Source organism: Stomoxys calcitrans, chromosome 1 (assembly GCF_963082655.1).
Source record: "Stomoxys calcitrans chromosome 1, idStoCalc2.1, whole genome shotgun sequence".
Taxonomy (NCBI): Eukaryota; Metazoa; Arthropoda; class Insecta; order Diptera; family Muscidae; genus Stomoxys; species Stomoxys calcitrans.
In genome coordinates this window covers 69,908,884-69,926,653 of record NC_081552.1, presented here as the reverse complement: position 1 = coordinate 69,926,653, position 17,770 = coordinate 69,908,884, and the positions used below count along the sequence as shown (strand labels likewise).

Genomic DNA, 17,770 nt, shown 5'->3' with positions numbered 1-17,770 from the left:
TCCTCTGATGGGCCAAATGACAACACAACACCAACTGTCCTACTGTCAATCAGGCAGGGGTCGGGGTTCATGCCTAAGCAACTGATTTTGTTCGGCAATTGCCCGCTAGGTGTCGCTTTTGGGGACAATAAGGTGCACGCGACAAGTTTCACCGCGAAAACCGAATCCAGTATCCAACTGTTGTAGCGAGGGCGGCAAAGAACAGCTATAAAATCGCATTTTACTTCAAAACATACAGCCTAACGGTTTGCAATTTTTTTGTCCGATCACTACACAACTTATTTTAAACTGTTATTTTGTTCGAAATTTTTTAATCCGTCGTCAGGCCACTAAGAAAGTTATTTTAAATGTATACTATCTTACACACCACGGTTTTATTTGTTTTTGAACACACAAACAAAAACAGCTTTGCTGGGTGTATACCATGGCGAAACAATTAAAGGTGGTCTCATTTGTACAACAACCACAAATCATATGGTGCAATCCGCCATCTTGTCATCAAGCTGATCGACGTTTTGCCAACACACCCAAAGAAAATTGTTTGTGGGTGTATATACGTTTGCGTACACGAGCAGAGAATATGCGAGAAAGAGAAAACAAGAAAGAGAATGCAAACAAAAATCTGTCATCTTAATACCGTCAAACCTGGGCGGCTGTTAACAGCTGTTCGCGTGAGAGCACCTTTATAAATCCCCTTGGGTGTATATGAGACACAAGGCATAGTAGTCGATGCGAATGTAACGTATTTTACAGCAATTCATATTTTGTGGCTGCCTACAAGTCCGTTAATGATCAACAACGGATGAGTTTCGTTTTGTTCCATGATTTTCTGTGTGAACTTCAAATAAGTAAAAGCGCGATAAGTTCGGCCGGGCCGTATCTTGGGAACCCACCAACATGAATTCTGCTAAAAATTTATACAAAATAAGTTTAGTTGAAGGGAGTAATTTTATGGTTTTTCGGACCGTATTTAGCACTGTTGTTGGAAGTCATAACAGAACGAATGTTCAAAATTTTAACTAAATCGGATGAAAATTGTGGCTTTCAGGGGCTAAATATGTCAAATCGGGACATCGGTTTATATGGCGGCTATAGCAGGTTAATGATTTGGACCGTATTTGGCACAGTTGTTGAAAGTTGTAATAGATCACCGCATGGAAAATTTCAGCCAAATCGGACAAAAATTGACCTTGCGGTCTTAAGAAGTCAAATCGGGAGATCGGTTTATATGGAAACTATATCAGGTTATAGACCGGTTTAGACCGTACTTGGTACAGTTGTTGGAAGTAGTAACAAAACACTACATGCTAAATTTCAGCAAAATTGCGGCCTGTAAGGACTCAAGAAGTCAAATCGGGAGATCGGTTTATATGGGAGCTATATCAGGTTATAGACTAATATGAACCGTACTTGGCACAGCTGCTGGAAGTCATAACAGAACACTATGTGCACAATTTCAGCCAAATCGAACAAAATTGCTGCTTCCAGGGGCTCAATAAGTCAAATCGGGAGATCGGTTTATATCGGGAGCTATATCTAAGTCTGAACCGATATGGCCCATTTGCAATCCCCAACGACCTACATTAATATTAAGTATCTGTGCAAAATTTCAAGCGGCTAGCTTTATGCGTTCGACCGCTATCGTGATATTAGACAGACGGAGGGACGGACATGGCTATTTCGAATCAGAAGGTCGAGACGATCAACAATATATACTTAATGGGGTGTTACACGCGCCTATCGCAGCTTGAGGATATTTTCTGGGCACCGGCTAGCTTCGTCGACATCTCTGGGGAGGTCCCAACCCTATATCCTCGCCCTAGGCCCGTAGACAATAAAAAAACAATAACATCAAATACAAAAAAAAACATTACTTACACCTGCACTTTTACATCCCATTTGTTTTGGGAGATCGTCCTTTGACCTCCGGCCGCCCGCCCTACCTTGGTCAACATTACAGCGTATTTGTGTGACCCTACAAACCCGCCCACATCACCTAACTTACCACTTTACATCCCCCTCAACAATTACTTTAACGCATTATATTTTCAAATTTTAAACATCACGATATAAACATGTTTATTAAAATAAAACTAAGACTAATCTAACTTTAAGTATTTTTTCCAAATATCTATTTTATATTGCTGTTTATCTCTAATTATAAAGTTATTTATGAAATGGTGTTATGGATATGAAAATTAATAAAACGAATGGTCTTTCTTGGCCAAAAACTCAACGATCGTAGAACCCTCAAAGACTTATTGAAACCTTTCTGACTTGTTAGCTAATTTAAAGCCCTAAACCTGGCCTAAAGGAGCTCGCATAGGTAAGTCATACGGGTAAATATTTGTCAGTTTCAAACAAAAGGGAAACCAAAAACTATGATTAAAAAAAAAAGAATATCTATCTTTGGGGGCCCTATCACAGAATTTCTTTCAGTGTGTAAATCAAATATGATGTCAAAATAATATCAAAATTAAAATATAAATAAAAAGTGAAAGTTTATAACAAATTAAATAAATAAATAAAAAAACTAAAGTTTGAACATACAAAAAATCATATTAACATAAATACATGAACTTAATTAATAAACATATTCGTCATGATGATGGTTGTGGCTCGTTTTGTTAATTATGTTGGCTTGCTTGTTTGTACTGCCAAGATTTTGTCGCATCAGTCTCGCTGATTATTTGTATTATGCGAGACAATACTGGTGGGATGATGCGATCAATAATAAAAATTATCTGTATGTTGGATGTAGAAGTTGCGTTTGTGTGTAAATGCGTGTGCGAGTACCAAACTGATGACCCACAAGATGACAGTTATGCGTTCAAAGTGAGAAACACAAATTAGATCCAAACATAAATATATGTGGATGACCGCAAAACACAAAAGAACAACAAAAAAAACAAGACTAAGAATTTTGGGAATTTGTGTGGTGCTGAGCTTTTGCTCTCACGGACATGTATGTATTGGTTATCCAACCACTTTGTTACAAAAATTACAAAGTGGTAATGCCAGTGGCCGACAGATGGAGTTCCTCCGCTGAATAGCGTCGGTAATGATTGACTCTCCGAAGGACGGACTTTAATACTCCTTTTATTCAAATTCTCGACCACATTAAACTTTGGAAAAATTAAATAGAACGCTCCTACCTTAATTCTGCAACAAACGCTGGTTACGGCGTGTATTCTGGGGCTACTACGATGTAGGAATCACTTCCAATGTTTTCCTGGATAACCTTTCCACTAGATTAATTCCGTCGCCTCCTGAAAACTTTTGCAATCTCAGGGGCTTTAATTATTTAAATAAAAATCGACGTTAGACTCTATCCTCAAAAATAAATACCACCCGACTCTAAAAGAAAAACATTTAAGATCACTATTAATCTGTGCCTTCTCAGCACCACTCTTTTCACAACTAATGGCGTTTTTCCCCTTTCTATGCCCTTTTATAGGCCAGAGTTGAAACAATGGCGATTTTTCCAGGACCGACATATTGGACGCTATCCGACATTTCTATTTAATATTCTCATTATCGTTGTTATATTTGGCATTTTCTAATAATTCGCCTCGGTTTTTAATAATTCTCCCACTAACTACCAACAACTTACTACAAGTAGTAATGAGTGGCAACATTGGCCGATAATGCCGTGCCGCTGTCAAACTAACCCAAATGTCATCATCGATTCTCTTATTAACACGCAGCCGTCAGGGAGTATACAACAAAGACTATGGGATTTCTAAACACCCTCACAGTTAAGGTTCGTACATGTGTAAACTGTTGTTTTTCTTTTACTTGCGGTATGATCTTTTCATTCGACAATTTTTCCATTTAATCAAAAAAAGTCGTTTAATCTTGCCAAAACAGTGCCAAAAGTTTAAGAAAAAATAATTTGCATATCATAAATTTTTCAACACAATTAAGCGTAATTTTGGAAATAATTTGCAAATTATTTTTGTATTTACGAAGGAATCAAAAGAGGAATTGTTTAAAATGCTGCATTCGGCAACCACCCTGGACATGGCGGGGTGTTCAAACAGCTCTTCCAGACCCCTCCAGCAACCATAAGAGAATAGGGGCTGGAAATTAATTGTAGTTTTGGGGCCGCCCGAAGGCGTAAAGTTTCTTTGCATGTGGAATATTTCGAGGTGTTATAAACGGAATGACTAGATAAGTATACCCCCATCCTATGTTGGTGGGTATAAAAAAGGTTGCCAAACAATTCATTATAAAGAGTTTAGTTTGTGTGAGAATTTCAACTTGCGATGTAAAAACAATTACAGAGAAGTATTCATTATTGAGAAGTTCGTTATAGAGAGGTTAAATAGGTGAAAATTTTTATTCGTTATAGAGAAGCTCGAGTGTAAATAAATCTAACCTAAATTAAATTCTCATATCTGGAACACGTCATGGGAAATAACAAATTCCTAATTTTGCAAGAAATTCTCAAGGGAAAAGTTGATGCAAGACATGGTAGTGGCAAAAATGAGACGTCATGGCTGAAAAATATCCAGGATTGGAACGGCTATATCAATGACCGCACCCTCCTTTGTGCCGCTAAAAATTTAGAACTGATAATTATCGCCTAACAAATTATTAAAAGTTCAAATTCAATATCTACATACATACATTACTTTTAACATTTTCATATATGTACATAGGTACAAAAATTGTTCTATTACTAATATCCGAATCAGATGAGTGAATAAAGATTAATCGCAACATGCCACTATGCACGTACACCTAAGCCAGTCGCGATACGCGATGACTTTGAGCATTTCTTTGAATTTTATGTGTGTTTTTAAAAAACTTTCCTATAGGTCTTAAAAAATCACTTTATTTAGAGCGCTCAACAAACCGATTACTGGCCTAGGTTGTTGTTGTAGCCACATTTTCATTTGGAGGTGGTAATCCTCGTCAAGCTCCTCTGTGAGCAAGCTCTATCGCCGCGGGAACAATATGGCAATTGTTTATTTAAAAGCGCCAATAACTCGCCTTGTCATATCGAGCATCATAGGCAATCAGTATTTGTACAAGAGCCGGTGCCACCCGGGCTCTCATTGAGACTCTCCGCTCGATACCGCTGATTGTCCGCAACTGTCATTGCAGCTACTCCGTATGGAGCATTCCACAATCCGCAACCTATGGACGCGCCCGGTAGCTTCAGGCTGAGTTTTTGTGACAGCAATGAACATCACACAGATCGGACCTCATTTTATCCCGTGTCGGGCCTGAAATGATCCATCCGCTTAGTCCAATTTTGGCATACTCTATCCAAGATATTGGGCGGTATCTCACAAATAAATGTTTCAATGTTGTCTTCCAATGCGTCAATTGAAGCGGTATTGTCTGTTAAGACATGAGCTTTAACATAGTCCCACAAAAAATAGTCTAAAGGCGTAAATCGTAAGATCTAGGCAGCCAATTGACCGGTCAAGAGCGTGAAATAAAATATTCGCTGAACTCGCCTCTCAATAAGTCCATTGTTACGAGTGCGGCATGTGTCATTCAAGTCAAGCTGTTGCATTTTGGGCAAAAAAAAGTTGGATATCATCTCACGGTAGCGTTCACCATTCACAGTTACGTTACGATTCGCATCATCTTTGAAGAAGTACAATCCAATTTTGCCACCAGCCCATAAACCGCACAAACCGTGACTTTTTCTGGATGCATTGGCACGCATTTTGATAATAATATTTAATAATTTGCAAGTGTTGTAAGTTTGTAAGACAATTCATGGTTAAATTGTAGACCAAACTGAAGCTGTTCGACAGTGAAACAAAACACGGAACTTGCGTAGAAACAAGGTCCTCAAGTCACGTATAGGCACTCAGTATTTTTGCAAGAGCCGGTGCCTCCCGCCCTCTCATAGAGACCATCGCTCGATACCGCTGATTGTCCGCGACTTCTCCGTATGGAGCATTCCACTATCCGCAACCTGTGGACGCGCCCGCTAGCTCGCAGCTAAGCTTCTCGTGACAGCAATGAACAGATCCACGGACGCTCGAAAATCCGACTACATGACATGGTCAAGGAAGTCGGAAACAGATCTCAGTGCTTGGGTTCTAGCGCGTTCCATCCGCATGAACTTCCAGGTGGCAATATCAGAGTTCCGTCAATTCAAGACTGTGCCGCTGGCAGCAGTGCCACCAAACTACTAAAGCGTATGTAAGTATTGGTCCAATCATGCTTCTGTAGAGCCAGTGGAATACCCTCAGATTCATACTCCAATTCGAGTCTACGGCCCGTCTATATAGCGCCCAACATCTGTGAGCCTCTTCGGTACGCTTTCGAATCAACACTTCCACTACAATTTCCTGTCAAAAATCACTCCTAAGTATTTTTCCTTGTCAGATATTGAAATCATTCTGTTAAGGAAACCTGATGCATCAAATTGGCCCATCTTCGTCTTTCTCATGAACAGGCAGATTTCTATCTTCTCTGGGTTAACAACATTAAGACCCCTACGTCTAACCAATCGTATGCCATCTCCAAGACCATTTTGGCTTTCTGCATAGCTGATTCGGATCCCTATATTAGTAGTATTAAAACATCGTCCATTCTGCATTCGTAATATGTTATTCATGGTTGTTGTTGTAGACGCATTTTAATGTGGAGGTGACGATCCTCCTCATGCTCCTGTAGGTGAGCAAACTCGTTCCGGTCCAACCCAGCAAAAAATTTTACCTGCCTTGGAAGCAATACGAAAATATTCTATTGCCCAAAAAGTAATTGCGGATTTTTCATAGGGTCGGCGTTGGCAAATTTTTTCACAGCTTGTGACTCTGTAATTGCATTCTTTCTTCTGTCAGTTATCAGCTGCTAATTTTAGCTTGCTTTAGAAAAAAAGTGTTAAAAAAAGTATATTTGATTAAAGTTCATTCTAAGTTTTATTAAAAATTAAAAAATCCGCAATTATTTTTTGGGCAACCCAATAGCATACTAATGCGCATTTCCAATGCTAAATAAGTATGCATGAAACTATAATATATTGTAAAGTAATATTCCTTCAAAAAAATTTGAAAAAAATTTTGTGCACAACGACAAAACAACAAAGTAAGTACGATTTTAGAATTAACTTGTTTTCAAAATTATATTTTCAGTTTTCTACCATTGAAAAGATTTAAGATAATGTAGGGGTCAAGAAAAATTTTAGTTGTATTTTTATGCCCACCATCGTAGGATGGGGATATACTAATCTAGTCATTCCGTTCGTAAGACTTCGAAATATTCGTCTAAGACTCCATAAAGTATAAATATTATTGTTTGTCAAAAGCACGCAAACTTTCGAAGCAGTAAAGCTAGCCGCTTGAAATTTTGCACAAATACTTCTTATTGGTGTAGTTCGGTTGTGATTGCAAATGGGCCATATCGGTCCATGTTTTGATATAGCTGCCATATAAACCGATCTTGGGTCTCTAGAGGGCGCAATTCTGGTCCGATTTGACTGAGATTTTGCACGTGGTGTTCTGATATCACTTCCAACAACTGCGTTTAGTACGGTTCAAATCGGTTCATAACCTGATATAGCTGCCATACAAACCGATGGGATCTTGATTTCTTGAGCCTCTAGAGGTCGCAATTATTATCCGATTTGCGTGAAATTTTGTGCGACGGATCCTCTCATGACCATGAACATACGTGTTTATTATGGTCTGAATTGGTCTATAGCCTGATACAGTTCCAATATAAATCGTTCTCTCTATTTTACTTCTTAAGCCCCCAAAGGGCGCAATTCGTATTCGAATTGGCTGACATTTTACACAGGTGTTCAACTCAACAAATGCGATCCATAGTGGAGGGTATCTAAGATTCGGGCCGGCAGCACGCTTTTACTTGTTTGTTCTAACATCCCCTTTATAATTAAGCAGCAGTCATTTACAGCAAACCACAGTCTTTTCAGCAGTCAGCCTTCTGCTGTAAAATTGCAGAACTACTGCCGTAATAGCATATATATATATATATATATATATATATATATATATATATATATATATATATATATGTATATATATATTGGGTTGCCCAAAAAGTAATTGCGGATTTTTCAAAAAAAAGTAAATGCATTTTTAATAAAACTTAGAATGAACTTTAATCAAAAATACTTTTTTTACACTTTTTTCTAAAGCAAGCTAAAAGTAACAGCTGATAACTGACAGAAGATAGAATGCAATTGCAGAGTCACAAGCTATGAAAAAATTTGTCAACGCCGACTATATGAAAAATCCGCAATTACTTTTTGGGCAACCCAATACATATATATATATATATATATATATATATATATATATATATATATATATATATATATATATATATATATATATATATATATATATATATATATATATATATATATATATATATATATATATATATATATATATATATATATATATATATATATATATATATATATATATATATATATATATATATATATATATATATATATATATATATATATATATATATATTTTATTTTTTTTTTTTTTGAACGGAGTTCAAAAAAAAAAAGAGATTCACAAGCGATGACCTTGTTCGAGTTCGCAAATTTAACTGATGATATTGTTTGTGCACAAAAGTATGTTAAACCCACATTTTTTTTTAATTTTATGAAGGAATATTACTTTACAATATATTATAGTTTCATGCATACTTATTTAGCATTGGAAATGCGCATTAGTATGCTATAATACTTTCGTATTGCTTCCAAGGCAGGTAAAAATTTTCGATGGGTTGGACCGGAACGAGCTTGCTCGAGGAAGTTCGCCACCTCCACATGAAAATACGTCTACAACAACAACCATGAATAACTTATTACGGATGCAGAATGAGGAGGGATTTGACGATGTTTTAATTCTACTAATATAGGGATCCGAATCACCTCTGCAGAAAGCCAAAATGGTCTTGGAGATGGTATACGCCTGGGTTAGACGTATGGGTCTTAATGTTGTTAACCCAGAGAATATAGAAATCTGCCTGTTCATGAGGAAGACGAAGATGGGCCAATTTGATGCATCAGTTTTCCTTAACAGAATGATTTCAGTATTTGACAAGGTAAAATACTTAGGAGTGATTTTTGACAGGAAATTGTAGTGGAAGTGTTGCATTCGGAAGCGTACCGAAGAGGCTCACAGATATTGGGCGCTATGTAGACGGGCCGTAGACTCGAATTGGAGCATGAATCCGAGGGTATTCCACTGGCTGTACAGAAGCATGATTGGAACAATACTTACATACGCTTTAGTAGTTTGGTGGACCGCGATAGAAAAAAGTGCAGGTTCAAAGCACACGTCTTGGCATAAGCGGGACGATGAGGACCACGCCCATAAGGGCACTGGAGACTATTGGAGATGTCCGGCCATAGGCAAAAGGATTAAGTATGAAGCAGCGACTGCTGCTATGAGTGGAAGAGGTTTCTGATCGGATAAGTGAGACGACACTTGAGTTCGATTGCGAGGCACTGCTGCCAGCGGCACAGTCTTGAATTGACGGAACTCTAATATTGTCATCTGCTTTGATTTGGTCATCATCAACTTCATTTGGCCGACCTGAAAAATCCGCAATTACTTTTTGGGCAACCCAATATATATATATATATATATATATATATATATATATATATATATATATATATATATATATATATATATATATATATATATATATATATATATATATATATATTGGGTTGCCCAAAAAGTAATTGCGGATTTTTCAGGTCGGCCAAATGAAGTTGATGATGACCAAATCAAAGCATTAATCGAATTGGATCGTCATGTAACTGAGCGTGAGATATGAGAGAAGTTAAATATACCAAAATCGACCGTTCATTATCACATAAAAAGTCCTGGACTGGGGAAAAAGCTTGATATTTGGGTACCACATGTATTGAAAGAAATTCATTTAACAAACCGAATGAACGCTTGTGATATGCACCTTAAACGCAATGAATTCGATCCGTTTTTAAAACGAATTATAACTGGAGATGAAAAATGGATTGTTTACAACAACGTTAGTCGAAAACGATCATGGTCCAAGCATGGTGAACCAGCTCAAACCACTTCAAAGGTCGATATCCACCAAAAGAAGGTTCTGCTGCCTGTTTGGTGGGATTGAAAGGGTGTGGTATATTTTGAGCTGCTTGCAAGGAACCAAACGATTAATTCGGATGTTTACTGTCAACAATTGGACAAATTGAATACAGCCATCAAGGAGAAGCGACCAGAATTGGTCAATCGTAAAGGTGTCATATTCCACCAGGACAACGGTAGACCGCACACATCTTTGGTCACTCGCGAAAAACTGAGTGAGCTTGGCTGGGAACTTTAGATGCATCCACCATATAGCCCTAACCTTGCACCATCAGACTACCATTTATTTCGATCTTTGCAGAACTCCTTAAATGGTAAAACTTTCGCAATGATGAGGCTAAAATCACACTTGGTTCAGTTTTTTGCAGATAAAGGCCAGAAGATCTATATATATATATATATATATATATATATATATATATATATATATATATATATATATATATATATATATATATATTGTAACCATTGTCAACCATTTCCGAAGTCGCTTTGCTTCAATTATACCCTTATATGGGATCAGTGTCAGTTGACAATTGTCAACATCTCTCACAACGTAGCGATCATTATCTAATACTTTTTCAATAATGTAGGGACCACGATATTTTTCACAAAATTTCTTATTCTTCCCAACTGTATTGTCAATATTCATAATAACAACATAATCACCCTCATCGTAACGTTTTGCCGTTCATTACCCATTTTCTCATCTAGATATTCCGACAGCTTATCTACCACCACCCCTCGTTGATTCGTTCCAAAGAGTAACTTCGCTGGGGTTTCCTTTGTAGAACTGTGAACACAGTTATTGATAGCATATTAATTCCCAGCAGAATCAGAAGAAACCACATTTCCAGAAGGCAATTCAGTCTGCTTTGATGGACCACCGTTAACTTGCAAAGAATCATATAATGTTCTCAATTGTGCAATTGACGCTGTTTCTGGAAATTCTACATTTGAAGCTTTCAAAGCTGAAAGAATTCTTTCTCGAGTAGGGCGTGAATCCATATTTAAAAAAAAAAAAAAAAATTTTTTTTTTGAGTCTTCTTTTTTTTATTTTTTTTTTTTTGGGAACCCCACACCTGAATTGTAAAGCTTCTGTCAACAAACTGACTCTTTTTATTATATTTTTCAAACAAACAACATTAAAGGAACAAGCTAGTCTGCTTAGTTTCATCAAAAGTTTCTTATAAATACGAGTATAACAAGTTATCATATTACAATATATATATATTTTTTTTTTTTATTTATTTATTTCTTGATAGTAATACATAAGCCTCCTCGGCCAAAAAAACGTATTACAACGATATATTCCTAAATAAACATTAAATAAAAGTACATACTTCACAGTTACATAAAGATGTAAGATTAGTAGCCTAATTCATTTTAATTGGGTCCCCAGCCATAACAAGATTATGCAAAAATTTAAACTTTTGCATTTTTCAACAAGTCCCATGTTAGCAATACAAAAAGATTCAAGCAACAACATTAAGTTTGATCTGTAGAATAGAAGTTATTAAGTTTTAAGCGAAATACATTATTCGAGTGTGAAAATATTCTTAACTCAGCGGGCAATACATTCCAACTCCTGGTCACACGAATACAGAATGATCTTTCGAAAACAGACCTAAATATACGGGGCAAGTTTATCTGAGTACTCCTACTCGAGCGAGAAAAATTGAAGTATCTACGCAGTGTAACCGGTGTTCCACTTCTTATAACTTTGTAAAAGAATAAAATATTTCGTAGATCAATAAAACGGTCAAAAGAAGTTCCCAAGAAGGTTTTGACATACCTGAAATGTTGTCACGAACACGTACATTATATACAAATCTAGCTACTGCATTCATAGCCCGTTTCAGTTTAAGAAGATTATAGTCAAACGTTCCTGACGTTATCTCTTAGTCATATAAAAGTTGAGGCATTAACAGAGCGTGAGCAAGTCTGACTTTCACCCACGAAGGGAAATAAATACCTGCTGAATACAACCGACGCAAAATACTATAAACACGAGAATGGAGAGATAGTGATTGGGATTTTCGGATAGTGATTGATAAATCACACACATATATATATATATATATATATATATATATATATATATATATATATATATATATATATATATATATATATATATATATATATATATATATATATATATATATATATATATATATATATATATATATATATATATATATATATATATATATATATATATATATATATATATATATATATATATATATATATATATATATATATATATATATATATATATATATATATATATATATATATATATATATATATATATATGATATCAATTAAAGCACATTATTGCAAAAGTCACGAAATATGTCCGGTTTGGGGTATGGGCCCCAAAAACTATCAATATCGGGCTCCACTGTCTTGAAGTCCCAAATTGTCTTGGAGAGCAACACTTGGTCACACATTTGTATTTTATACATATTACATTCGAATTCTACTTCCAAATACATTCCATTAGAGTCCCATATTGTCATGGTGGGTAAATATCTCCGATTTAGGCATGTTTTGGGGGTTGGGGTGGTCCCCCAAACACTTCGTCCGACAATTGGATATCAAATACGTTTTCTAATCTTTAATACCTTTCATTAGAGTCCCGTATTGTCGTGATTGTTCTATATATATATATTGGGTTGCCCAAAAGGTAATTGCCTATTTTTTAAAAGAAAGTAAATGCATTTTTAATAAAACTTAGAATGAACTTTAATCAAATATATAATTGCCATTTTGTTCGATAACCTTTTGCCATTTTTCTGGCAAATTTAGTATTCCACGCTCATAGAACTTCTGGCCTTTATCTGAAAAAAACTGAACCAAGTGCGATTTTATAGCCTCATCATTGCCGAGAATTTTACCATTTAAGGAGTTCTGCAAAGATCGAAATAAATGGTAGTCTGATGGTGCAAGATTAGGGCTATATGGTGGATGCATCAAAAGTTCCCAGCCAAGCTCACTCAGTTTTTGGTGAGTGACCAAAGATGTGTGCGGTCTAGCGTTGTCCTGGTGGAATACGACACCTTCACGATTGACCAATTCCGGTCGCTTCTCATTGATGGCTGTATTCAATTTTTCCAATTGTTGACAGTAAACATCCGAATTAGTCGTTTGGTTCCTTGGAAGCAGCTCAAAATATACCACACCCTTCCAATCCCACCAAACAGACAGCACAACCTTCTTTTGGTGGATATCAGCCTTTGAAGTGGTTTGAGCTGGTTCACCATGCTTGGACCATGATCGTTTTCGACTAACGTTGTTGTAAGCAATCCATTTTTCATCTCCAGTTATGATTCGTTTTAAGAACGGATCGAATTCATTGCGTTTAAGGTGCATATCACAAGGTTCATTCGGTTTGTTAAATGAATTTCTTTCAATACATGTGGTACCCATATTAAAATTGACGCCAAACAAACAAATGTAAACAAAATTTCGCGCACTTTTTTTCTAAAGCAAGCTAAAAGTAACAGCTGATAACTGACAGAAGAAAGAATGCAATTACAGAGTCACAAGCCGTTGAAAAAATTTGTCAACGCCGACTATATTACTACTATATTACCGACAATTACTTTTTGGGCAACCCAATATATATATATATATATTGTAGGTATTGCGGGTGGGCCGGTCCCCCATCCGAAATTTGTATACCATATTTTTGTTTTTAGGTTACTATAAGAGAGCACACAAAATTTCGCTCAAATCGCAAATTGATTTTTATATACATATAAGATTATTCTGAAAGTTTGCCTTTCCTAAACATTTTAATGAAAATTTCATAGAAACTTTGTTTTTAAGGAAATTTTCAGTTAAATTTTGCGTTTTGAGAAAATTTTATAAAACTTTTGTTTTGATTTCATTGATATTCTACGTTTAGAGAAAATTGAATTGAAATTTTGGCTCTGAATACCAAATATTGCTATATTTATGGTGTTATTGAATGTAATAATAAACCAAATCGAGCAGTCCTGGTTAATTGGCTTTCCAAAAGTCTTCAACACACCGAAAATTGCGAAATCTTAATGAAAAGTTCAATTGTAGGTGTGACGATATTATGAAAAATTCGAAGTTTTTGACAATGTTTTTTTCTAAATGTTGACGTTTTTTTACGAAAAAGACTGGCAGCATTAATGGTGTGTGTTATGATCTCGGACTTCCCTTTTCTATTGCAAAAATCTGCTATCATTAAGCTCGTCTCAAAAGATAACAAACAAAAAAATAAACGCTTCACCTATTTATTTGCTGACCACAATATATATGATCAACAAAATAAAAACGCTGCTATAAACATCCATGTTGACAAAAAAAAATCACTTGAATCGTTTTGTAAAGCTAGGTATTCTGTTCAGCTTTTCACGCGGAATACTATCAAACTCCATAAAAAAAAAGTCGGCGAAATGTTGGAGAAAAATAGGCGAAAAAGTAATATTCTGCTTTTTGTGAGGAAAATGGGAAACAAAATTGTGGCAACGCTTGAAACCATTGCCGGCATCATTTTTGTTTGTTTTATTGTATGGCTGAATTATTTTAAAGGTTGTCTCATTTGTACAACATTATAAAAACCATATGGTGAAATCGCCATCGTGCCATCAAGCTGATCGACATTTTGCCAGCACAAAAAAAGAAATTTTTGTGCGTGTATGTGTATGTGTGCAGAATGTGTGCGAATATGAGTAGAGAATATGCGAGAAAGAAGATAACAACAAAGAGAATGCAAATAAAAATCTGACATCTTAAAGGCCAAAACAGAATGAGCACGTTGAGCTTTGGTTTTGAGCGTCGCGCACCAAAAAATGCAACTCTGCACACAAATTGTAAAAAGCAACTCGGAAAAGTTGAAAATTTTTCAACTATGACTCTTGAAACCGAGCGTCATTCGGTGTTGCCACACTTGAAGTAGTATTTTTGGTTGCCAAAGATAAAACTTTTTCAACTTTTACGAGTTGTTTTTTAACATTTGTTTGTAGAGTTGCATTTTTCAACGTGTCGCTCCATATAAAAAAAAACGTCGGCGAAATGCCAGAGGAAAATATGTGATAAAGTAGTACTCTGTTTATAGTGAGGAAAATGACGAAAAGAAATTTTAGTGCCGACGCTTGATATCATTGTCGGCATCATTTTTGTTTTATTGGTTTCAATGGATCGTTTTTTCTTTTTGTTATTTTTTTTATTTGCGAAAAAATAATAAAACCATAAGTGCAGATAAAAAAAAAGTTTAATGGTATGAAAATAAATACAATACATTACTGTAAAATTCTGCTCGCTGAACAATTAAAGAATTCAACGACTATTCCGAAAGCAGAATAGAATACCAACCCTAAAAGGGTCATGACAATGACCATAAATCAGATGTGCCATGTAAACTCAGCATAACATCATTATATAGTGCATATCACGATTAATATTTTCTTATTATCTATGATTGCATGTTATCGATAAAATTTTAGTACAACTTTGCACTGATATTTTATCCAGAACAACTGACTTGCACTGCATAGGAAACACAGCAAACGAAAAGAATGGAAACAAAAATCTTAATGCCGTCAAATCTACCAGGATGTTAACAGCTGTTCGTGTGAGACCGGTTTCAAATATAGGTTGCTGATTGTCAGCATGACGAAACAATTAAAGGATGTCTCATTTGTACAACAACTACAAATCATATGGTGCAATCCGCCATCTTCTCATCAAGCTGATCGACGCTTTGCCAACACACACGAACAAATTTGCTTGCGTGTGTGTATACGTACTCGCACTGTGTGTGTAAACGTGCTCGCACTGAAAATTTGCGAGGAAGAAGATAAAAACAGTTGTTGTACAAATGAGACATCCTTTAATTGTTTCGTCATGCTGACAATGGTACCTATAATGATTTGAAGGGTTGTCGATAGAACTTATTTTCTCCTTTTTTCACTTTAAGCAGAGTACTACTTCTTCGCCTATTTTTCTTCAACATTTCGACGACGTTTTTTACGGTGTTCGACAACATTCCGCTTGAAAACGGGGAAAAATACCCTGCTTTAGGGTTGGTATTCTTTTCTGCTTTCGGAATAGTCCCTGAAATTTTTAATTGTTTTGCTTGCGGAATTTGACAGCAATCAAATATTTTTGTTTCCATACCAAAACACGTTTTTTATCTTCACTCATTATTTTCTCCATATAATATATTTTTTTCGCAAATAAATAAAGGAAAACGAACTAAACCAATAAAACACACAAAAATGGTGCCGGCAATGGATTCAAGTGTTGCCACTTTGCCTTTTTTGTCATTTTCCTCACCATAAGAAGATTACTACAAGAAGATTACTATAAGCAGATTACTACTTTCGACGTTTTTTTATATGAAGTTTGACAGCATTCCGCTTCAAAAGCTGGACAGAATACTCAGCTTTAAACGCGATGCACGAAATAACACTCAACCATGACATAATTACCAGGTAGTGTACCGTAAACAGCTGAATAAAATTTTTTCTCGCGAAGTGCACTATCTTTCAACGAGTTTTGGTTGTGTGTGTATAACGAAAAATGGCGCGAACTAGTAACATACACAAAATCAGGGTTGCAATAATCACTGATTTTGACTGATGGTGCATTCAATATTTTGTTGTTGGGCAACTGCCACAACCTGTAAATAAATATATCTTGCACTCAACGCTGCCATTCTGTTTCAGCATTTGGATTCTCTGATTGTGCTTAGACACTGGCGTAAAAATTCGATTGCTTTACGTTTCAAAATCGAAAAATCGATTTTTTATTTCTTTAAACCAAAAGTCGGAAATCGACTTTTGGACCCCTCCACTGTTTATTCATTCATTCGCAGAAATTCATTCGGAAAGCAGCAAAAAGGCAAAAAATTAAAAAAAGTAAAATCAAACGCAATTCAATTAGTTAAATATTTTAATATATTTAATTATAATAAATTATAAAAAAAATCCACGAACCCATGCTCAAAAAAGCTCGAAATACCTAAAAGTGAAGTGAAAAAAGACGATAAAAATAATAAATAAAATTAATATGTTTAAAATATTTATTAAATATAAATAAACTAAACATAAACCGGAAGTATTTACAAAAAAAAAGTGTAACAAAGTCATCAGAAGACAAAACAAATACGCAGTTAAATTTGCTCAGATTTTGCGTTTTCTAAAGTTGCCGAGATTTCTGAATAAGAAACAAAAAAAATAGATTGTCTAATCTCTTTTTATTTATTTTACTTACAAAAACATCACAAAAATGGCTTCAACACCACCAAAAATGTTGAGCGAAGATTTGCTGGGCGGTAAGTTTTGTTTTTCCCTTTAAAAGTCTTGTATATTTTTTGTGAATAAAATACAAAGTCGGCCATGTTTGTTTTGTTTTGAACTTTTATGGTATTTCCATTTTGGCTTGTCGCCTTTATCTCTGCATACAACATTTAGCACACATACTTACCTACGTTTGCATACGTGTATTCCCGACGCAGTTTGTTTACACAGGGGCACGGTTATGCTAAAAGGGTTGCCAGAGAGCAAATGGCATTGGGTTAGATTAGAGAAAATTAAATATATGGAAATTCATATGTTGCGTAATTCAAAATAAATATTTAAATTGGAAATCAAAAACTATTAAAGGCTCTTTTACACGGCATG

At 35.4% G+C, this 17,770-nt stretch overlaps 1 protein-coding gene and 1 long non-coding RNA gene across 2 annotated transcripts in view; both read left to right on the top strand.

Moving 5' to 3' along the window:
* The first annotated feature begins 3,685 nt into the window (after window positions 1-3,685).
* LOC106086828 (uncharacterized) lies at window positions 3,686-4,750 on the top strand. The gene is made up of 2 exons (XR_001221174.2): window positions 3,686-3,763; window positions 3,973-4,750. It is a non-coding gene; the product is annotated as an uncharacterized LOC106086828 (long non-coding RNA).
* Window positions 4,751-16,962: 12,212 nt separating this feature from the next.
* The window catches only part of LOC106086830 (BCL2/adenovirus E1B 19 kDa protein-interacting protein 3), a 78,096-nt gene continuing 77,288 nt past the window's right edge, over window positions 16,963-17,770 (top strand). The window contains exon 1 of the mRNA XM_013251642.2: window positions 16,963-17,421. Coding sequence (XP_013107096.1) covers window positions 17,376-17,421 — 46 coding nt within the window. The 5' untranslated portion in view covers window positions 16,963-17,375. The remainder of the gene's footprint in view (window positions 17,422-17,770) is intronic.